Genomic DNA, 24,183 nt, shown 5'->3' with positions numbered 1-24,183 from the left:
TTATTATATTGTTTATTGCCAAACAAAAAAACAGAAACTTACAAAAATCTGTTTTACTTATTAAAATCAGAAATTTTTAAAGCTTTTAAAATTGAGTTTAATCCTAATAAAATTTTTGTAGATTTTGAAAAGGCTATACATAATGCAATTAGCCAAATATGGCCGAACGCTGACATACATGGTTGTAGATTTCACCTACACCAAGCTTGGTATAGAAAAATTCAGTCTCTTGGTTTAACATCAGAGTATACATGATTCTGAAGTAGGTAGGCAAGTGGCTCAAACTTACTTTTGGCCTTACATATATAAAACCAGAAGACGTATCAGATTGTTTTGTGTTTGATTTAATGTCATGAAAACCAGAAAATGATATTTTAGATAGATATGTTGATTATTTGGTTGAAACATATATAGACGAAAATGCCATATTCTCCCCATATTTATGGGCAGAGGCAAATTCTTCTGTTATTCGTACCACGAATGCTTGCGAATATTTTCATTCGCATTTTATATCATCTTTTTATAATACGCATCTATCCATATACATTTTCTTAGAAAAAATTAAAGAATTTCAGGTAGATACGTATGTTAAAATTCAAAGTTTGCATATTGCAAAACCAATCAAAGATAAAAAAGTTAAACTAAAATTGAAAAATGTAGAAAATTTATTAATAAGATATCAGTCAAATCTAATCACTAGACTGGATTTTGTAAAGTGTGTTTCTTATTATAGTAAATATTAAATAATAATTTATAGGGGAGTCAATATAAAATATGTCCCTGTAGGTTGGAATCATATAAAACTTTTTTATTATTAATTTTACGAAAAAAAGTTATTTTTCATAAAAAGTTCTGCATGGTCTAAAACCTAAGATTCAACCATCAGATATTTTCTTAATAACAATTTTCGATATTTTCAAATACTAAGGTACTTTACCCTTGAGCGAAATTCATATTTTCAAATACAAAGGTATATTTGATATTTGATGCATTTTAGATTCTATATTCTATACGATGGAGAGCATTTTATCAAGAATAACTTTTTTTCGTAAAATTTATAATAAAGAAGTTTTCCATAGGTTCCAAGTTGGGCAGACATACTGTATAAGAGCGCAAAAAAATTTTTTGAACATTTAATATTGTTTAAGCTTGTTATTAAATGTATTTTAGGTAAGTAAGTTGTACAGAAAAAATTTTGATGACTTTGTGTAAACATTTTTTTAACTGATAATTTTCGGATTTTGTATTACATTTTTTACCTTTCTTAATTTTCTCAAAAAGAAGTTGTTTATTACATTTTTGAAGTAAAATAATTTAGTGCACTTTAAAACACCTATAAAATTGTAATATATCCGTTTAAACTTGAGTACGGAGCACACTAGTTAGCTCGCGAGTTCAAAAATCCCTTTTAATATAATACAGTTTAAAAATAATAGTTTTCGATCTGAAAACTGTATACATACTGGTTCGCTTCAATGGTTAAGCAGGCTTTCACAGGCAATGGTTGTACGCTCAAGTAATGAACTGTTTTCCTTGTTCACTAAGTAATCAGCAAATCTAACTAAAGTCTATAGCAAAACATTCACGTACGTCTATGGATCTAGGAAAATTCAACTTTTTGAATTTTTCTACACCATGATTGTCCGAGATGAAATCTACATAATTTTATTTTCGCAGAGAGAAACACTTCACTTACGGCTGCATGGATCTCTTTTTCGAAATCGGAATACACACTCTTGGGATTAAAAAGGTTTAATTTTTGACACAATTTAAGGCAATCACATATGAATTTGCTAACTTATTTGAAAGCAAAAGAATAATGGCAAAAAGTGTCCATTATTGAGTCCATGAATTGTAAATAGTTAAGTAAAAAATTTTGTGCAGTATTTAAAAGTTCCATCAACCTAAATAATTGCTTCTAATTTACTTAAAAACGTTAAGTTGATTTTTTTTTGAGTAAAACATCCTTTAGTAAGATATTTAATAAGTAAGTTGTTTAGTAATATTTTAGAGTCCTATAGGTAAAATTGTATTAGTTACACATTTTTAAACCATTTTTGATTATAATTCATGTACGTCTCACTTTCCGCCCACACCGTACGTTTGCCCATATTTTTTCTGTTTATTTCAACTTAAGATAGCTTTAATATTCTTCTTTCGTTTCCAATTTGTAAAATTTTGTTTGATCAATTAGTTAAGAAATTATAATAAATTAAAAAAAAACAATAGAATCTTTTATAAAAGGTATTTTGTAAGCACACATCATCAGTGCTTATCTAAAATGATTGGTCAACCAATCGAAAACTAGTTCTGTGATGTAGCCCTTTTTAGGGATTTTTAAATATATACCTTTTATAACGGATTTTATTAGTTTGTTGTATTATATGGTATACAGCCTACAGGAAAGCTTTTTCCTTGTTGATTTTTATAATAAATTAATTCAAACGCGCGCAGCGTTGAACGCTTCTATAAAGTGCGCCAATGTTTGTGAAAAGGGTGACTTGAGCGTTCTAAATAAAAAAATTATAGAAGCTGTAGATTTAATATTAGACAAATCTTTGTATTCGGTTCTTTACGTAGAATTTTTAAGTCAGTCTTTTTTCTAAAATTTATAATTTTCGTCGGCATTTAAAAAAACAATTAATTTCGCAGTTCATTTGTTTAATAAAAAGTGAAGCACCGACTTTTGGAGTACCCACTACTTTTTGATATGTTGTTTATTTAACATTTCTTAATGAAATTATAAAAAGTTCTATCTTATTTGATTTTTTCCATAAGCAAAAACTCCATTGACTCCTCTATTATACGTTTTGCCTATTATATTATAAACTATTATTATAATGTAAGGAAATTACCGACTTTATATTCGGATTTCGGATTCTTTCATAATAAATATTCTTAAATTACATCTACCTTTTTATTTTATTACCTGAGTGAGTTGGTGAGGAAAATACCTGCTGGATTAATATGAACCTTTAAATTTGGTGAGGAAAATACCTGTCGGATTATATTATGTTTTTACTGGTTGGTGAGGAATTTACCTCCGCCCAAAATTATATTGAAGTTTGTCCATCCCATAAAAATTTTATGGGGGTTTTGTTCCTTTAAACCCCCCCCCCCCCAAACTTTTGTGTACGTTCCAATTAATCCATTATTGTGATACCATTAGTTAAACACAACGTTTTTAAAACTTTTTTGCCTCTTAGTATTTTTTCGATAATCCAGTTTTTATCGAGATGCGGCTTCTTTTTTAATATATTTACATAAAAATTTTATGGGGGTTTTGTTCCTTTAAAGCCCCCAAACGTTTGTGCACGTTCCAATTAAACTGTTATTGTGGTACCATTAGTTAAACACAGTGTTTTTAAAACTTTTTTGCCTCTTAGTCTTTTTTGACAAGTCACCTTTTATCGAGATTTGGCTTCTTTTTCAAAATATACCTAAAAATGTAAATTATAAATAAATTTTCAGATTATTAACACAGGTCTCTATAATCGTACTTAACCATATACAAATATTCAAAATATGTCGATAAACACTGGCTTATCGAAAAAGTAATAGGAGGCGAAAAAGTTTTAAAAACATTGTGTTTAACTAATGGTGCCACAATAATAATTTAATTGGAACGTACAAAAAAGGTTTGGGGGGGGGGGTTTAAAGGAACAAAACCCCCATAAAATTTTTATGGGGTGCACAAATTTCACTTTAATTTTTTTATAAGATGTTGCTGCCATAATAATACCACATGTCCATTTTCAATAAAAAATCTCTAAGAGTTGTCGATATATGAAAAAAAATCGATTTTCATTTTGTAACTTCAAAGTGCTGTAACTTTTTTTGTGTGAACTATTCTATATAGGTAAGTGAGGTTCAATCAACTTATTTTTGACCCTAGAATCTGTGGTAAATTTTATGACCAATCTTATCGGGACACCCTGTATATGAGCACAATTAGATAGTAAGGCAAATTTTAAATTTCACACATAAAAGTGTATATTATGCTATTACATAGTAGTCAACATAGGCGTAACCAGGGGGGTATGACTAATTTATCCTTTTAACCCGAAATAAATTCCATTTTCGACCTTTAACTGAAGTGTTTTTAGTCAAACCTAGAAATTCCTAACTTTTCAGTCAAGCGTCGAACGAAAATATAAAATTGAATGGGTTGCATGTGTGAGTCCATACTAAGTAGGTAATGAAGTAACAGACGTTCTCACAATCATTTATTTACTTTGGACGACCGGTTTCGCTGTCTACAATTTTCACAGCATCATCAGATCTCTGGTAGAAGTAAATGATGCCGGTATTAGTCCATGTGGTGAGACCGCTCCCGTCTGAAAAAATTTCTGATTCGGGTTCTTTGTGGATTCCTATTCAAAAATGTCCCCTTTAAACAAATCTGAAAGGTGCAGGGCGGAATTTTTGGGCAGAAATTGTTTAAACAATTTTTTTAAACAAATACAAAAGATCACGTTTTTTTGCTCTGAAATATATATTTTTAGGTTTTTTGGGCCATTCTAAACAAGAAAGGTATCTTGTAATTTTTCTTAAAAATTGATAGTTTTCGAGTTATAAGCGATCTAAAATCTGAAAAATGCGAAAATACGCATTTTCGAGGCTTAAAAACTCATATTTAAATTAGTATTTTTGCGGTTGCCAGATACTTAATTTGAAGGTTAAACATTCAGCTTCAAGATTCTGAAGAGTGATCGCATCTAACTTTAACTTATACCGTTGTTTTTTAATTGTTAAATATGCACGTTTATCCGATTTTTTTGCGGGTGCGGCGCGCTCTATTTCAAAAATCTCCTATTTTCCTCCGAAAAATATTTTTTCTAAATTCTTTGGGATATTCTAAATAAAATAAGTTTCTTCACATTTTTCTCAAAAGTTAATAGTTTTAAAGTTATAAGCGATTTAATATCCGAAAAATGCCAAAAAAGCGTATTTTCGGTTTTTAAATCGCTTATAACTTTAAACCTATTAACTTTTGAGAAAAATGTCAAGAAACTTTCTTTATTTAGAAGGTCCCAAAGAATCTATAAAAAATATTTTTCGGAAGAAAATAGGAGATTTTTGGAATAGAGCGCGCCGCACCGGCAAAAAAATCAGATGGACATACATATTTTACAATTAAAAAAACAACGATTTAAATTAAGGTTATACGCGATCACTCTTCAGAATCTTGAAGCTGAATATTTAAACTTTTATGTATATGGCAACCTCAAAAATACTAATTTAAATATGAGTTTTTAAGCCCCGAAAATGCGTATTTTCGCATTTTTCAGATTTTAAATCGCTTATAACTCGAAAATTATCAATTTTTGAGAAAACATACAATATAGCTTTTTGTTTAGAATGACCCACGAAACTTAAAAATATATGTTATGGAGCAAGAAAACGTGATCTTTTGTAATTGTTTAAAAACATTGTTTAAACAATTTCTGCCCAAAAATTCCGCCCGGCACCCTTCATTTTTGTTTAAAGGGGACATTTTTGAATAGGAATCCACAAAGAAACCGAATCAGAACTTTTTCCAGACCGGAGTTGTCTCACCACATGGACTATAATAATATAAGGAATGATTTCAGTAGTGTACACTGCCATACTATTGCTCCATTAATGCTAAAAGGAGGAGAGGTGGCTAGGATAGGATGGATATAGCTGCTTTAACTTAGTACGTTGGCAGGATCTTGAGGGGAGGGGTGTTAATTGCTACCAACATGACATTAAACCCAAAAGATAATTTGTTTGTTAGAATCAAAGCAGTATTTAATTGTGTAATTGTACTTAAATTTATTTTATTTATATTTATTGTAAAGTTATGTATATTTATTATTAAATAAAAATTTTGTGCGCTGACAGCACTGCATGCTATGAGGTATGAAGGCTTCGAAAGTAAGTTACGTGCATGCGTTGCGCATAGCCAGAAAATATAAAAATAAATAAAGAAAAGGCGCTTGAAGGTCTTCATACTCAGGCTAATGTTATGAAACAATTAGCTGAACAAAAATTTCCGCCAATTGCGATCGGAAAAACTGTAACAGTACCTATTCCCAGTAGTCCAGAGAAATAAGATTTTTCTCGTGACACATCCCCCTCCAGGCCGAAACCAAATTTTTTGAGTAGTATGGACATCTATATTAATAACCTATATGTTTCCTGCAGCCGATTTTGATGATATACATAGTTATAAACAAATAAAGATCAAAAAACGGTAAATTTTCGCTTTTTTCGTCGATTACTAAAAAGTGAAGTATTCTAAACAAATTTGAGAATAAGAAACTCACAAATCGTATAAAAAACTTCAATATGGCGTTCGCTGAATATGTCTATCCTTATTTGTTGCTTAGAAAATTGCAAAATAAATCATAAATTTTGAGATTTTATAAATGTTCATAACTTATGCAAAAATTAAATTAGAACCTAATTATTACACGGAATTCTCAGACTTCTTGTGCTTAAATTAAATTTTAAATTTCAAAGCAATTGGTCAAATAGTTTAAAAGTTATTTAATTTGTTCATCCCAAATTCATTTTTTTGCAACACTATAAGTCAGAAAATTATGAGGTTACAGTAATATTTCGGACAGTTTATGAAAGTAGAACATTTATACTATTAACTTATTTAAAAAAATATTACACAAAATAATTCTAACCCATTGAGTCTTTTGTTCTACACATCAAGGACTACCAGAACCCAACGTTTTAGAGCATTTGACAGTGATTCCATAAGGTTTCTGCGGGGTCCTTTGTGTTTAATCTGAATTTTCGTTGTTTTTATTATTGAAATATGTTTAAAAAAAACATAAATTGTTGAGTGTTTGATCTTTAAAGGTGGCTCTTTTTTTGTACAGAAATTTGCTGAAGTTGAAAACAGACTTTCTGTTGATATCAGGGTTGGCATATAATTTCCCCATCTTATAAAACCCAGCGGGTTTTTTCGGGTTTTTGCAATTGATAAAACCCACTATTATTGTGTTTTTTGGGGTTTTTTCAAAAATAGCAAATTTTCAGTTGAATGAACGTCATATTTATTTCTGAATAAAAACAAAAACTAGCATAAATACCATGAAGTAAGTAGTAGGTGAATACAAAACGAGAGAAACTGATACTAAACTAATAAAACACTTATTTTAAACATGGTATATAGACAAATAAAATAATAAACAAGTTTCTTGTTAAACAAAGCATCAGCAAAGCATATTAGTTATCAGGAAAATCAGAATCTGTATTTTTGTCACATTCCCAATTCCCATTCGTTATTCGTTAGACTCGGTCGAGGACGAGGACTCGTTTCTTAAATGATTATCTATTTTTACCAAGTTTGCAGCTCTATCGGCACCTAATCTGTTGCGAAGCTTAGTCCATATTAATCCAGATGAAGAAAAAATCCTCTCAATAGATGCAGTTGAAGCTGGACATGAGAACAAAGATAACATATAAATACAAAATTCATATGGTATTTTATTTGTTTTTTTATTTTTTATTGATATCAGCTTCCACCATTTCTTTGTTGAGAATTTTTTGACAAGTTCTTCTTTGAAAAGTGTTGCGGGGAACCTATCTGTATCCTTAATCTTGAATGATAACATCACTGCCAAAAACTCATCAGAAAGATTCGATGCAACCCATTGTTCGACTGTTTCCTCTTCTTCCCCTGTAAGTCGTCTTCCCATGTATTTGTGATCCATAGCATTTGCAAAAAGGTGAAATGGTTGAATGGCAAAGTCATATCTCTTTTTTATTTCTTGTCTGTATGACTGTAACAAATCATGGTCGAGGGATCTTTCCATCAGAAATCTTTGCATCAGAAATGTTTACAGAATCGCTTTGGAATCTGTCTAGAGCTTTCACAATAACGGCAAGTTGTTTTTGCAAATACAGAGCCTCTCTATATATGGCGACATTATCTAATATTTTGGAGATATTTTTATCAAATTCTTGCTCCTTCTCTGTCCTAATTTCAACATATATGTGATAGTTGCTTATAAATTGCTGACATTGTCAAGATGCTTTATTTTGTAATCATATTTTGTTATTTTATTATTTTTGCAATAAAATTCATAATTTTTGTAAAACTTTTGATAGAGCAGAAACTATATATCAAATCTAAATAAAAAACTGAAAATCCCCAAAAAAACCCGAAAAAACCCTAAAAAAACCCAAAAAAAACCGTCGGGTTGGGCTTTTAAAAAAAACCCGGGTTTTTTCCAACCCTGGTTGATATACAATAGGTCTCATGCTTTTTAGTGCAGTGAGTAATCAAACGTCCGGTCAGCTGATTTGAGCCCATATCATAACGTATTAAATTTGGAAGGTTTAAAATATAATTGAAAAATAAATATTTTAAGTGGAATAATTTAAAATGATTATTAAGCAGACAGAGATAATAATTATATCAGAATCATTTATTCATTATGAGTTAGTAATATCTCCGCTCATAATTTAATATAAAATATTTTAAAAAATCCCGGGAAATTTGTAAGTATTCCCGAAAATGGGGATTACCATTTTTTACTGATTTCCCGGGAAATTTGTCCCGGAAATTTCCCGGGAATGCAGCTCTATCTTCGATAGCGAAACATTTTATTCCAGCAATACATCCACAGTTGAAAGAAATGAAAGTGGAATAACTCTAAACACGTGAAGGGCACTGATGGTAGAATTGAAAAAAAAATGTAAATAGTGCAAAAGGTAGTGTTTTACAAGAGTAAACTGTACATGTATTGTAAAAGAAGAGGTTAGAAGGAATGCAATAAAGCACAAAAATCTATTTCACTCCCACCACAATAAAGAGGCACTGCATCGCCTTGATAATACGATTTAGAAGAAGGGTCAATAGGAAAAAATCATCCGAATTGGTAGCTGAGAGTGGAAGAATTAGAATGGGAGATAAAGAACTTGGAATGTGATGTAATTGGAACTTGGAACCCTTTAATGAAACTAAAACCGCAAATAGAGAAAGCAAGGTATGTCCTACAACATGAAAAAGCGTCATAAACTAGATATACATTTTTAGATAAGATAAAACAGGCTAATTTAGTCGCCAATATCTTAAAATGTATTTAATTTTTAGAAATGTTTAAATTTAATCTAGCTAAAACTGTTTGTGGTAAGTTTAACTTTAGATATACTAAAAATAAAACAACAAACTTTATTTTATTAAACCTTCTGTACATATTGCAACTTTATATGATATTGTTCGTTCTTGTGATATAACTATTCAATTAATACATTTTTGGACCAGTTATTTTTAAATTGATTCGTTGTTTTTTTATTTTTTTATTTAAAAGTAGTTTGCAATCTATTGAGTATCAACAATAAACAAAAGTAATGAAATTGACAAAAAAGAAGAAGGATTTTACCCACTGATAAAATCAACGTACAATATTATTATAAAGTTATATAAAAAATAGATATGAACTACTAACTAATTAGAAAAAAGACTGAAAGAGTGAAAAAAGTTTTCACACTAATGGCATATAAAACAACATAATGCTATTCTACATCCCACTAGAATGAAAACAATGGGAACCTTCTCTGGTTACACCTCCGAGGCTTCTACAAATTGCAAGCCATACGGATGCTGAGACTAAGGAAGATGAGGGAATTCTACAATTTACAATTCACGTCCCATCTGCTCAGCGCGGTAAAGTTCCAACGAGAATGGTTCCCTTCATACTCGAATCAGAGTAAATGTAAATCAAAATAAATAACCATTTTCAATTTCGTTGCAAAACGAAAATACAGGCGAACCATATTCTAGTCCAATCAGAGAGTGTAGCAAGCACCTCTACCGGTTTCGAAACTTATTAGTCTCTCATCAGAAGGCGTATATGCTGCTCTCTCTGATCCAACCAAAACAAACCCCCAGCGTGCAGTCCCGGATTGCAACGAACGAAATAGCATAGATACCCTAGCGGCAACTGCTAGCAAAAGACTAAGTTTTCACTCTAATGGCATATAAAACAACATAATGCTATTCTACATCCCACCAGAGATGGGATGATGGTGTAACCAGATGGTGTAACAGCCGAACCATATTCTAGTCCAATCAGAGAGTGTAGCAAGCACCTCTACCGGTTTCGAAACTTATTAGTCTCTCATCAGGAGGCACATATGCTGCTGTCTCTGATCCAACCAAAACAAACCCCCAGCGTGCAGTCCCAGATTGCAACGAACGAAATGGCATAGATGCCCTAGCGGCAACTGCTAGCAAAAGACTAAGTTTTCACTCTAATGGCATATAAAACAACATAATGCTATTCTACATCCCACCAGAATGAAAACAATGGGAACCTTCTCTGGTTACACCATCATCCCATCTCTGGTGGGATGTAGAATAGTATTATGTTGTTTTATATGCCATTAGAGTGAAAACTTAGTCTTTTTGCTAGCAGTTGCCGCTAGGGCATCTATGCTATTTCGTTCGTTGCAATCCGGGACTGCACGCTGGGGTTTGTTTTGGTTGGATCAGAGAGAGCAGCATATGTGCCTTCTGATGAGAGACTAATAAGTTTCGAAACCGGTAGAGGTGCTTGCTACACTCTCTGATTGGACTAGAATATGGTTCGGCTGTATTTTCGTTTTGCAACGAAATTGAAAATGGTTATTCATTTTTGATTTACATTTACTCTGATTGGAGTATGAAGGGAACCATTCTCGTTGAAACTTTACCCCGCTGAGCAGATGGGACGTGAATTGTAAATTGTAGAATTCCCTCATCTTCCTTAGTCTCAGGATCCGTATGGCTTGCAAATTGTAGAAGCCTCGGAGGTGTAACCAGAGAAGGTTTCCATTGTTTTCATTCTGGTGGGATGTAGAATAGCATTATGTTGTTTTATATGCCATTAGAGTGAAAACTTAGTCTTTTTGCTAGCAGTTGCCGCTAGGGTATCTATGCCATTTCGTTCGTTGCAATCCGGGACTGCACGCTGGGGGTTTGTTTTGGTTGGATCAGAGAGAGCAGCATATGTGCCTCCTGATGAGAGACTAATAAGTTTCGAAACCGGTAGAGGTGCTTGCAACACTCTCTGATTGGACTAGAATATGGTTCGACTGTATTTTCGTTTTGCAACGAAATTGAAAATGGTTATTCATTTTTGTTTTACTAACTAATTACTTTACTCTAAATGGTCAGTCCAGCGGTTTGAATGTCTTTAACCTACGTTGTTCCAGCGAATTATCTAGGTCAGCGTTTCCCAACCGCTGGGTTGCGACTCACTAGTGGGTCGCGGGCGGATTTCAGGTGGGTCTCGGCGTGGCTCTTACAGTAGCTGATTAACGTACCTACATAAATATATGAGTGAGGGATGGGTCACGAATATGAAAAAACATCAAAAGGTGGGTCGCCAGATAATATAAAAGGTTGAGAACCACTGATCTGGGTGGTTAAGTGCAAACTGGTTTTTATGTTGACAACCCTTTTTGTTGACTTCACGGTAGAGAGAGTCTCTCTCTACCGTGGTTGACTTTCTGTACCATATCTATTTTAAGGTCACGAGTACGACGAATAATTCTGTTGTTATTGATTTACAAAGGTGTATTGGGATTTTTGGTGATGGCAAGTGAGCTGGGTGGTTCCCATAGGTCCAACCCATATGTCAAGTTAAGCAGAAGTATGGCTCTAGAAGCAGCAATTTGTATCCAGGGATAACCTTGATAAACCACCCATTAACCAATAGGGGAGAGTTGGACAAAACGGGATACCATTCTTGTTTATTTTTATTACGGAAAAGATGTTAAAGAAATTATCATATTATTATTTTTTATAGGTATAACATTTATTAAAGCACACAAAAAACATATTTTTAGCTATTTTTATTGACTGAAAAATGGTAAAAAAAAATTTTTATTAAAGTCTTACACATCCCGTTTTAGCATACCACGGTTGGATAAAACGGGATAGGTTCACAATATTTAATTTTTTGCATAAAATTATCTAAAAAGTATAATTAAGTATACATAAGACTGCAAAGCAAAATTTACCTTTGAAAAAACAATATCTTCAGTAGTCAGAAACTTAAAAGTAGGCCTCTTTTATGTTTTATTGCAAAATGGAAATAAGACCTTATTTATTTAGGACTAGGTACGTATACCAGAACAAAAGTCACATAAAAATATGCTGTTCTTTTCTGCAGTATAAGAACACGCTTTATCGCTATTTAAAAAATTAATATGCCAACAAATAAATAGGTGGATAAAACGGGACATAAGAAACTGTATGCCATTTTATCCAACTTATAAGTGTCCCGTTTTGTCCAACTCCGAAATTTTTCAAAACAAAAATGGCTCCTGCCTAAACGTGAAAGTAAAATTAGATAGACTACACATGAGAATATTCGTTAATGAGTGCTTAATTAAATGTAATAGTTACCGGAATTATATGTTTATTTATGTAGGCAATATAATGTAGAAAACAACGCACTTAAAAGTACAAAGTATCAAAAAAATAGAGTCAAACAATTCTAAACACAACAACTTTTCATCAAATAGTGTCATCGAAATAAAACGAACTGAGAATGTTAAAATGTCGACTGAGAACAAGTTTTCGTCGTTGTCTGATTGATAGCAGCACTAGTTGGGTCTCTAGGCTAGGTATCCCGTTTTAGCGGACTATCCCGTTTTATCCAACTCTCCCCTATATGTTTCTGAATTGGAGACCTGGTTGCTTTCTCTTGGTCCAAATATGTAAGATTATTTCATTCATATGAGGTTCTGACCAATAGAAAGCTACAGAAATCTAAATTAAATCGATAATTTTTGATAATTGCCCGTCGTCAAGTATATTACGTCAGACAATTCATTAATGACAATTAATGTTTTAAAAATTATAAAAGTGATGACTTTCAACCGTGAAATATTTATAACAACTGTGTGTTTAATTGTACTAATTTGTACTTACATAAATAAATTACAATAAAATTTTGGTTTTGAACAGTTTTATTCATGAAATAATCGCTACAAATTGCACTCGATCTCTAAAATTAATATAGAATTTTTCCCCTCGTGACCCTTTGAAATAATTTCACTCGCCTTCGGCTCGTGAAATTAAAACTGCCAAAGTGACACTCGGGAAAAATTCAATAATTTTAGAGCTCTTGTGCAATTACTACTGATAATCCAATAATGTGAGACTTCTGTCCAATTGAATACCAAGATATTTTATCTCGTTGGCTGAAGGTAATTGACGAATATTTAATGTTACAGGGAGATTACTCTTCGTTGTTCAATCTTGTATCCTCTTTAGATAGGCTTAAAGTAGGTGCAAGCATAAATAGGGTCAGCAGTTCCTGACGAGTTGTAGATATATTTACAGTAAATAAGAGATACAAGGTAGATCCCAGCACGTGATACTGTGATACGCCAGCTTTGATAGGGTAGAGTTTGCAACTTGTATCTTGAGTTTTAATAAAGTAACACCTACCTGACAAACTTGACCCAAGAACAATGTAAAAGCAGTGCGGTAATATCCTTTTTTGCTTTTATAGGAGGCTTTCATGGCACACCTTGTCAGATGCTTGCCTGACGTCCAGAAACGCCGCTGAACAGTACCACTTGGCCTCAAAATCGTCATTTATATATTTTACCGTTCTCTGAACTTGATCGATTGTTGAATGATGAGGCCGAAATCCAAACTGGTGATCTGGAATTAGATTTTTGATCCTTGGTTGGACTCTTCGACCAATAGTTTTTCGTCGTAGTGGTTTTTAGACGTGATTTTTCTTTAAGATGAAGTTTCTTCTTGATATTTTCTTGATTTTCTGAGATACTTTCCATTGATCAGGGAAGTAATCTAAGTTTAGTATGGCATTGAATATATAATTTATAAGTTTATATTTGGGAGGTGGAGGTACTTATAATTCTTTTTAAACTTTTCCACTGATCAAGTCATACACTGGAGATTTTGTATTGTTTAAATTATTAATAACTAACGTGACTTCAGACGATTTGAATTTCGCTATAGGCAAACTCATTTTTGATAGTGCACTTGGAGTTAATACTTTGGAGAAATGCTCTGTAAAACAACATACTTTCTCTTGTGCACTACGTGCCCATTCTCTGTTCAATTGTCTGATAGGAGGTGACGGTTTCTGAGGTTGTTCCAGTTCTCTTGTGGCTTTACATAGAGAGTAATCGCTATATTTAGTGGAACTCATTACTTTTCACAGTGGTACTGAAGTGACTGGTTTTTGAGGCCTTGGAATAGTTTTTTTGGGTCTTCGAATACAGGCAAAGATAAATGGAAAACTAACGCAGTTTATACCAGTACAAAGCGGAGTCAAACAAGGTGACTCATTAAGCCCATTGCTCTTTAATATAATAATAGACAAAATAATAGAAGCAGTACGTAAAGGTCATGGTTACAGAATGGTGAACAAAGAAATCCAAATATTATGTTATGCAGACGACGCCGCATTAATCGCTGAGACAGAAAACGGTCTCCAAGGATTAACACACATCTTCAATACAGCAGCCAAGAAATACAATATGATAATATCAGCAGAAGAAACTAAATGTATGACAACATCTAAATACCCACTACGATGTAAAATCAAAATTGATGGGAAAATAATAAAGTAGGAAGCAAAGTTTAGATATCTGGGAATAGATATAACCAGTTACGGAGATATTGAAGAGGAAGTACAACAGAGCTTAAAAGCAAGTAAAGCGGCGGGGTCTCTTAATGATACAATCTGGAGGAACAAATACCTAAGACAAGACACAAAATCAAGAATCTATAAAGCAGCAATTAGACCTACAGTAGAACCCCGAAAATCCGAACTAATTGGGGAGACGACAGCCTGTTCGGATACCGAAAAGTTCGGATTATCCGAAAGTTGGGCTAACTAGTAATTATGAATTATTCAAAGCTTTCATTTTCGTTGATTTTGAGTAGAAAAACGTTCTCGCAAGAGTGTGGACGACAATATTTTTGGACTCAAGTTAACTACGAGTGAACCGAAGCAAGTTTATGTTTAACCTTTATAAGTACATACTACATATTAAAGTACGTATTTCTTTTTAAGAAATTTTAAATGTCAAAGTCCTATTAGTCCTATATTGTTTAATTTTCCGGTTTTACTCTGTATAATAAACATGTTTTTAAGTTTTTGTCTTGAATTTAAAAAAAAAAAATTACTTTCCGTTGGTTCGGATTTGCCGAACGTTCGGATTAGCTGGGTTCTGATTTGAGTGGTTCTACTGTATATTGACATACACGGCGGAGACAGGACCTAAGACGTCTAAAACGAGACGACTACTAGAAACAACAGAGATGAAAATACTCCGACGAATATCAGGGAAAAGTCTGTTGGATAGGGAGAGAAGCGAAAACATAAGAAGATCATGCAATGTAGAAGACATAAATGTATGGGTGACAAAACGGAAACAGGAGTGGAACGAACACATTAGTAGAATGGCAGAGGATAGGATAGTACGAATAGCACGAGATAAGTCACCAAATGGACGAAAAGGTATTGGCAGACCCAGAAAAAGATGGTGCGATAACTTAAACAATTTAGGAGGCTAATATTGAAGAAGAAACAGGCTTTAAAGCCTACATACAAGAAGGAAGAAAAAGAATACCTTTTTTAAATTCCTTGTTGCATTATTAAATCTATGCTTATTAGAAGGATATCTGATATGTTGCATTTTCGTTAGTAATAATATTTTATATTATTTATTTTTTGTTTTTTAAAATCCTAACATCCCAAGAATGAACTACAATTGACTCTCTTCCTGCATTTCTCATATCAATAAATTTTTGTTTTAAGAATATTTCTATATACGGTTAAGATTCAATATAGAAATTGCTATTTTTTGTCTTATATAGGTCACAGTTATATGCATCCGTCTAAGTGTTAATTTGCACAGGGTTGTATCCTCCAGCAATTTTCGAGAAACAAGCACGGTATTATAGCACCTTGCTGTAAGGAAACTATAATTTATTTCTCCGAGCATTCCTTCGTACTGAAAAGTGTACGATATAAAGAGTAATAATTCATCTCTATTTCGTGTTTACTTTACAATATTCGGTAAACAGGATACTACCTAAATTCGTAACAGTTTCCAAGCAGGAAACTTGTCTGAAAATTGCCAGAATTAAACAAAAACAACCGAAGGCAAACTTCTGCTCTGGCTGGTAAACCTTCCCTGTGAAAGTTAAAACGAAGTTAGATCTATTGTTTGTTCTGTAGGGCCGTATTCAAACAAAATACTAATTATCCAAATTGGTAACGCCCACCCTTAACATGAACAAAGTCCTCGGGCATAAAGAAAAGCAGACAAGACCAACTTTAGCCTTCTTCCTATTCATTGATATTAAGTTACATTTTTTTTTACTAATTAACGAGGCCAGTAATTGAAAGACTACAAAATATTTTTTCTACCAGCGTGTAAAAATGTCTACTTTGGCGCACGCGTTTTAGTTTAGAAAGTTTTACTTTTCCGCACGCGTGTTACTTTTCCGCACGGGTGTTAATTTAGATATGTTAATATGGCCTTGTAATTATAATACATGCAATAAACTAATATTTAGATATTATTTACTAATTTATTTCAAATATAGCTTATTGTGTTCATGTTTTAATGAAACTAACGCGAGAATTCGATGAAATAAAATAATTTTGACATAATTTTCGAAAATCAAATCAGTAGACAATAACAGTGGTTTTGAATCGTCGTCATGGAAACCAAGATCGTCGTCATGCTAACCAATTATGCTGAAAGTTTGGTTTTGACAACCTTGCCAAAGAATTAATTTGTGTATGTATTTTCATATTAATTAAATTAATTGATTAAGATTTGGTCATTTTTTAAAGACTCGTACAAAAAATATTGTTCCTAACGCTTGAAGAAAGTTTCCGCACTTTTCCGAAACTCAGGCTTCGCGTCGTTCGGCAAACTGCAGTCGCGTGCGGAAAAGTATGACTTTCTGCACTTGTTAGGAAATAGTATATTGTGCAACAAGTGCAGAAAGGTACTAATTTCTCACGAGTTTGAAAAGTTGCGGTACGAGCGCAAGCGAGTGCCGCAATTCAAACGAGTGAGAAATTACCTTTCTGCACGTGTTTCACACTATACTTTTTCTACAAGCACAGTTTTTCCTAAAAATAAAAATCACAATTTCCAAACGACGATTAATTATAATAGTACCTATGTGATAAATTTTAAACTGTATTTAATTAATACCTACTAATCAATTTAAATTCCTTATACCTAAATAAATTGCACAGAAATCAGTTAAAAAATTAATGCACTGCCTTAATTTGTTTAAATTTAAACAATTATTACACATTATTGACATCATATTTATGCAGTCACGGATATACACAAAACCTACTTCATTCGACGTCTCTTGCACAGGTTGCTAAATCCTTATTGGTTATTTGATAATTATAAAATGTTTAATAAGAATAAAATTGTAAAATAAAACAGTTGTAACATCCATAATTTAGTTTCTATGCTATAGTTAAATATAATAATTGTCTTATAGGTTATATATTTGTCTAAAGTTTAACCACGGATGTAAACAGAATATAACGTTACTCAGAATGCGGTAGTCCACGGATGTAAACAGAATATAACGTTACTCAGAATGAGGTAGTCAACTGTGCAGAAAAGAACTTTGCGGCACAGAAACGTCACTTTGCGGCACAGAAACGTCACTTTTCTGCACACTAATGTCAAATATCTTATACTGTGAGAAAATATCAACTTTGCTAACATAAAACCGTGCAGAAAAGTGCACTTTGAGTAGTGGTTGTAGAAAAATAACTAATACACGAGCGGGACACCCTCAAAAAAGCGCTTAGTTTTCGAGAAACTGGCCACGGAGGGGTGAATGGCTAATTTTATTCATACTTTATATTTTCGAGGGTGCTGAAAACGAAAATGAAGTTTATTTTGAATTTTATGTGGGGAACATTGTCAAAATCGCAATTTTAACCTAAAAATAAAAAAAATTAAATCACGTTTTTTTGCGTTTACCTCGCTACAACTCTGTTCGATTTTAATATTTTTTTCTGAAATTTTTACAGTATATAGCTCTAACATTTCTGAAGACAACGGCACTTGTTTCAAGCTTTTACTCTTAACCTGGTAAAGGTTATGAATTTTTTAAAAGAAAAAGTGCGGATTTGTGCATTGCACAGTTTAATCGCAAAAGTTGTGTGACGAAGTTTAAAATTTAGCTTCTTAATCACGTTTATGTTAAATTAGAGAGTAAAAAGAAGTTTTCTGGTAAGTTTTAGATCAAAATGTTTTATAGAAAAAAAAATAGTGCAACTTTTAATGTGGACATTAGAAATCCCCAATATAACGCTTATTTTTCGAGATACTGACCATTGGTGGAGAATGGCTAATTGTGGTCTTAGATTATGTTTTTGACCGTGATGAAAACGAAAATGAAGTTTATTTTAAATTTTAGGTGGGTTAATATTGTCAAAATTGCAATTGTACCCTAAAAATAAAAAAAAAATTAAATCACGTTTTTTTGCGCTTAGCTCTGGTCCGTTTTAATATTTTTTTCTAATGTTTGTACACTATATATCGCTCACTTTTGAAGACAATGGTTTCTGCTTTAACCTTTTAGTCTTATTTTAGTAAAAGTTCTGAATCTTTTAAAGTACAAGGTGCACATTCGTGAATTGCAAAGTTTAATCGCAAAATTTGACTGACAAAATTTGAAACATAGATTTTAAATCAAATTCAAAAATAAAACATGAGTACAAAGAAGTTTTCTGGAAAGTTTTGGATCAAAATGTTTTAATAGAAAACAAATGGTGCAACGTTTAACATCTACATTATAAATCCCCAAAATAACGCTAATTTTTCGAGATACTGATCATTGGTGGTGAATGGCTAATTTTGGTCTTACTTTATGTTTTTGATGGTGCTGAAAACGAAAATCAAGTTTATTTTGAATTTTAGGTGGGAGAAAAGTATCAAAATCGCAATTTTGCCCTAGAATAAAAAAAGTTTAACCACGTTTTTCTTAAAATTAAAAGTTGTATTCCGGTAGGTGTGTTGCTGGGGAATTGCTGGAGTTAATTTAAATGGATATAATAAAACGAACGGTAAATATTTATTTTATTGTTGTACAAAAATATGTTTCGCTTAAGACACTCGGAAGAAGGGTCGTTGGGTGTGGTCCGACGCGTTTTCCTGCTGAGCTATTACTAAAGAAAAAAGCCACAAACGATAATATGTTTGTGTTCCTTTTCCTCTGGCCAGATGAGCAAATAAATCACTAGGTCTGGCGTATACTTTTGCAGTTTCAAGAAAACAATTTCGAATGCATTAAAGTGAGTTGTTGACATAATGGTCTGATATGGTAACTAATTTATGTGGGTGAGAAAACAGATGGTGACAGGGTAAAGCCATGTCTCTCTAACATTTGTATTTGAATGTGCATTTCGAATGACTAACGTTGTTTCGTTTTTGAGAAAAAATATTAAAATTAAAATTAGCAAAAATAGTAATTAAAGCGTATCGCTATACACCTCCCTCCGAGAGACTAAGCCGATAGATAATACATAATATATCCAAATTATAATGAAAATTGAAAATAGAAAAAAATCAATACAAAGTTTATACGAGGAAAAAGAAGAAACCACTTGATTCACTGTGAACTGACACTTTCTTGGTAACTTCCAGTAAATCTTGCTTTCCTCTTCGGTCTGTTGTTTGTTTTGCTGGATATTGTCATTTTTCTGTTTCGTGATGGGTACTTTCGTGAAGCTCGTAAGCTGGTTTCAATCTGTCTATGGAAATTGTTTATTCTTTTCCATTTACCCGGACGACAAAAGTCTTGTCACTTCGCGTAACAACTGGAAAAGGACCGTGATATGGGTTTTCTAAGCTGCTTTTGATTGTATCACGGCGGATAAAAACGTGAGAGGTGGTTTTCATGTCTTTGAAAATGAAGGTACTTTTGGATCCATGATGCGACGGTTGCGTAGGACGGAGATTTTCGAAATGATTTCGAAGTGTTTTTAAATAAATGTGAGCATTGTCATCGGTGTTTCTTTGTAACGAAAACAATAGTTCACCTGGCAAACACAATGGTTCTCCGTACACGAGTTCGGCGGCTGAAGTACCTAAATCTTCTCTCCACGCTGCTCGTATGCCCAGTAACACTGAAGGTAGGCTTTCGGTCCATCGGATGTTTTCATGACCTCGAATTGCTGCTTTTAACTGTCGATGAAACCTTTCTACCATACCATTTGCTTGCGGATGATAGGCGGTTGTCCTTAAATGGGTAGTTCCAGTTAATTTGCATATTGACTTGAAGAGATGCGATTCGAATTGTCGGCCTTGATCTGTTGTGATGCGCTTGGGAGTGCCGAAACGAGCTATCCAACCAGAAAAAAATGTTCTGGCTACTGTGTCTGCTTCTTGATTAGGCATCGGGAAAGCTTCTGGCCAACGTGTGAAACGATCGACACATGTTAAACAGTATCTGTTTCCTTCTGAAACCGGCATCACTATAATGTCTATGTGGACATGTTCGAATCGGCTGGAAGGTGGTAGAAAACTTCCAGTAGGTGAAACAATGTGGCGCGATATTTTCGATTTTTGGCACTGTAGACACGCTCGAGTCCATTTCCTCACATCTGATTTAATGGATGGCCAAACATATCGCTGTGTGATCATCTTCACAGAACTGTTGATTCCGGGATGTGCTAGGTTATGCATGGTGCGAAAAATTGCCATTCGAATTGGTTTCGGTACAAATGGTCTGGCTGTAGATGTTGATATGTCACAGTACAAACTCACGTTTTGTTCGGAAAAGCGTATTTTCTTCATTTGAAGTGATGTTTTCTCACTTAAAAAAGTTTGCAGTTCTGGATCAGTTTCTTGTGCGAGAGCTAAGTCAGTGATGTCGATATCTTTCTTGATGCTATCGACTCGAGATAGTGCGTCTGCCACAATATTTTTTAATCCAGAAATGTGCTGAATTTTAGTGCAAAACTGTCCTATATAGTCTAAATATCTAAACTGTCTAGGACTACATTTATCTAGCTTCTGAGTAATGGCGAAGGTGATTGGCTTCTGGTCTGTGTATATCGTTATGTCCTTGCCTTCGATCATATGTCTAAAGTGTTTTATGGCTAGATATATAGCTAATAGTTTTCTGTCGTTTGCACTATATTTCTTTTCGCTAGGTGAGAATTGTTTTGAAAATAAAGCTGAAGGTTTCATACCTGTATCCGTTTTTTGTTGTAGTACAGCTCCCGCACAAAAATCGGAAGCGTCACAAGTGATGGAGATATCAACATCATTTACAGGGTGGCTCAGTAAAGCAGCGTTAGCTAAACTGTTTTTGCAGTCGTCAAAGGCTTGGATTCGCTGTGGTGTCCATTCGATTGGTGTTTTTCTTGTGTCATTATCTTTTAGGGCATCATGTAGTGGTGCTTGTAGCTCAGCTGCATTGGGTATAAACCTTCGGTAGAAGTTTAACCTACCTAGAAATCTGCGTAGGTCTTTCACTGTTTTTGGCTGAGTGAAATTTTGTACAGCTGCTACTTTTTCTTGTGGAGGTGTGAGTCCTCCGTCTGATACTGTGTATCCCAAAAAGGTAATCTCGTTTTGCCGAATTGACACTTCGCTGGATTTATCACAACGCCAAACTGCTTGAGCCTTTTGAAAATCTCTTCCAAATGCGACATATGCTGCTCTTCGGATTCTGATGCAATGACAAGGTCATCGATGTAGGCGTAGGCGAAGTCTAGACCACGTAAAATCTCGTCTATGAAACGTTGGAATGTCTGTCCTGCGTTTCGTAAACCAAAAGGCATATATAAGTATTCGTACAGCCCAAATGGTGTGGTAACGGCGGTTTTTGGTATGTTTTCGTTGGCTACTGGTATCTGGTTGTATGCTCTGACTAAAGCTATTGTAGAGAAAATTGTCTTACCAGCTAGCGCCTGACCGAAATCTTCGATGTGCGGAATTGGATATCGATCTGGAATTGTTTCTTGGTTTAGACGTCGATAATCTCCGCAGGGTCTCCATTCCTCACCTTTCTTCGTGACCATGTGCAGTGGAGTAGACCAGTTACTTTTTGATGGACTTATGATGCCTAGTCGTAGAAGATTTTCGAACTCTTTTTTAGCCCATTGCATTTTGTCAGGTGCTAATCGTCGAGACTTCGAAAAAACGGGTGGACCTGGTGTTGTATCGATGTGGTGCTTGGTTTGATGTTGAATGTCTTTCACGATACCGGCGGGTCGCGTGATTTCCGGAAATCGTAGCAGCAGTTCATGGTAACGCGACACTTCCGCGATAGTCTTTACGCTGCCGTCGAAACATTCTTTAACGAGTCCCTTTGTTCGAAGGGTTGTCGTACTGTCTACTAAGCACTGGTTAGCAATGTCCACTAGGAGAGCGAAATGGGAAAGAAAATCAGCTCCAATGATAGGCTTTGAAATGTCCGCCACTACGAATCGCGACGTAAAATCACGCCGTAGTCCGATGTTTAATGTCAAGTTCACATAACCGTATGTCGCGATTTTAGTGTCATTGGCCGCGTATAGTTCGTATGAAGTCTTTTGGCGTGCACCCCGTACATATTTCGTACAAAAATTGTTTTTTAGTGTCATAGTCTGTTACGTAAAGGCGGCGAGACTTTGGGCTTGGATCGGATGCCGCACTCACCGACTGCCCGCGATGTTTCCCTGATGCTTGCACGGAGGAGAGCACTTTTGAGCCTGGTCACCAAAACGGTAGTGATACCAACATAATAGGTCACTATTATGTTCCCTACTGTAGTTACTGTCTCTAGGATATGGTCTTCGTCTTGAGTTGCTGCGGTTGCGACGGCATGTGTTTGTTTGTGCTTGAGCCTGCGTCAAGCTGCTGGATTTTCATGTCAGCTAATTCGGCTGTCAATTTAGCAATAGTACTTTCAAGAATGTTAGAAGCTTCTGAAATTTGGGCCCTAGGAGCTATAGCTTCAGATATTGTGTCAGCTAGCTCGGCAACTGCGTCCAAACTAGCTTTAGCTTGAGTAGATAGAATAGCCTGTGTTGTAGACGCTGGCAGTTTACCTAACCACAGAGACCTTACAATATTGTCTGGTACCGTTGTGCCTGCTAAAGACTGTAAATGTCGTAAAAACTGCGAAGGTCTTCGATCGACCAGTTCTTCATGCTCAAGTAGCCTTTTAATTTTTTGTTGCTGTGATGCACTAAGTCTCTTAATTAATTCTGACTTTAATTTTGCATACCTGTCTGTGGCTGGTGTTGAAACAATGATGTCCCTAACTTCTAATGTGTAGGCTGTGTCTAAACTGGCAACTATATAGTTGAATTTGGTTGCGTCACTTGTTATATTTGCCAGTGTAAATTGGTTTTCTACTTGCAGGAACCATATTTCAGGATCGTTGGGCCAGAAAGGTGGGATTTTAACAGAAATCCTATCAACTGAAGCACTCGTATTGGCACTGGTGTTAGCGTCCGTCATTTTCGATGTTCACTGTATTTAAAACCGGCAAAAGTATAATATTATTAACACTAACTTTTTAAATTTTCGCGGCGGTTTAAATACTCGCTGGGTCACAAATATTCCGGTAGGTGTGTTGCTGGAATTAATTGAAATGAATGTAATAAAACGAACGGTAAATATTTATTTTATTGTTGTACAAAAATGTGTTTCGCTTAAGACACTCGGAAGAAGGGTCGTTGGGTGTGGTCCGACGCGTTTGCCTGCTGAGCTATTACTAAAGAAAAAGCCACAAACGATAATGTTTGTGTTCCTTTTCCTCTGACCAGATGAGCAAATAAATCACTAGGTCTGGCGTATACTTTTGCAGTTTTAAGAAAACAATTTCGAATTAAAGTGAGTTGTTGACATAATGGTCTGATATGGTAACTAATTTATGTGGGTGAGAAAACAGATGGTGAGAGGGTAAAGCCATGTCTCTCTAACATTTGTATTTGAATGTGCATTTCGAATGACTAACGTTGTTTCGTTTTTGCGAAAAAATTTTAAAATTAAAATTAGCAAAAATAGTAATTAAAGCGTATCGCTATAGTTGCACCATATTTTTTCTATAACACATCTAGACCTAAAACTCCCCATAAAACTTCTTTGAACTCTATGGTTTAACATAAACGTAATCAAATAGATAAAATTTTAAATTGTGTCACTAAGATTTAACTCTGCAATTCA

The 24,183-nt window shown here is 34.1% G+C and overlaps 1 protein-coding gene across 1 annotated transcript; it reads right to left on the bottom strand.

The window, feature by feature from the left end:
- Positions 1–22,791: 22,791 nt before the first annotated feature.
- LOC126888641 (uncharacterized) lies at positions 22,792–23,475 on the bottom strand. The gene has a single exon (XM_050657000.1). The coding sequence runs from the start codon at positions 23,473–23,475 to the stop codon at positions 22,792–22,794; it is 684 nt and encodes a 227-aa protein (XP_050512957.1).
- Between the last annotated feature and the right edge of the window lie 708 nt (positions 23,476–24,183).

Source organism: Diabrotica virgifera, chromosome 7, assembly GCF_917563875.1.
Source record: "Diabrotica virgifera virgifera chromosome 7, PGI_DIABVI_V3a".
Lineage (NCBI taxonomy): Eukaryota > Metazoa > Arthropoda > Insecta > Coleoptera > Chrysomelidae > Diabrotica > Diabrotica virgifera.
The sequence above is the reverse complement of the archived record's forward strand: the minus strand, read 5'-3'. Positions and strand labels throughout refer to the sequence as shown.

What these genes read in the sequence shown, in the direction of transcription:
- LOC126888641 (XM_050657000.1), bottom strand. Translation starts at nt 23,475, where the DNA reads ATGACGGACGCTAACACCAGTGCCAATACGAGTGCTTCAGTTGATAGG.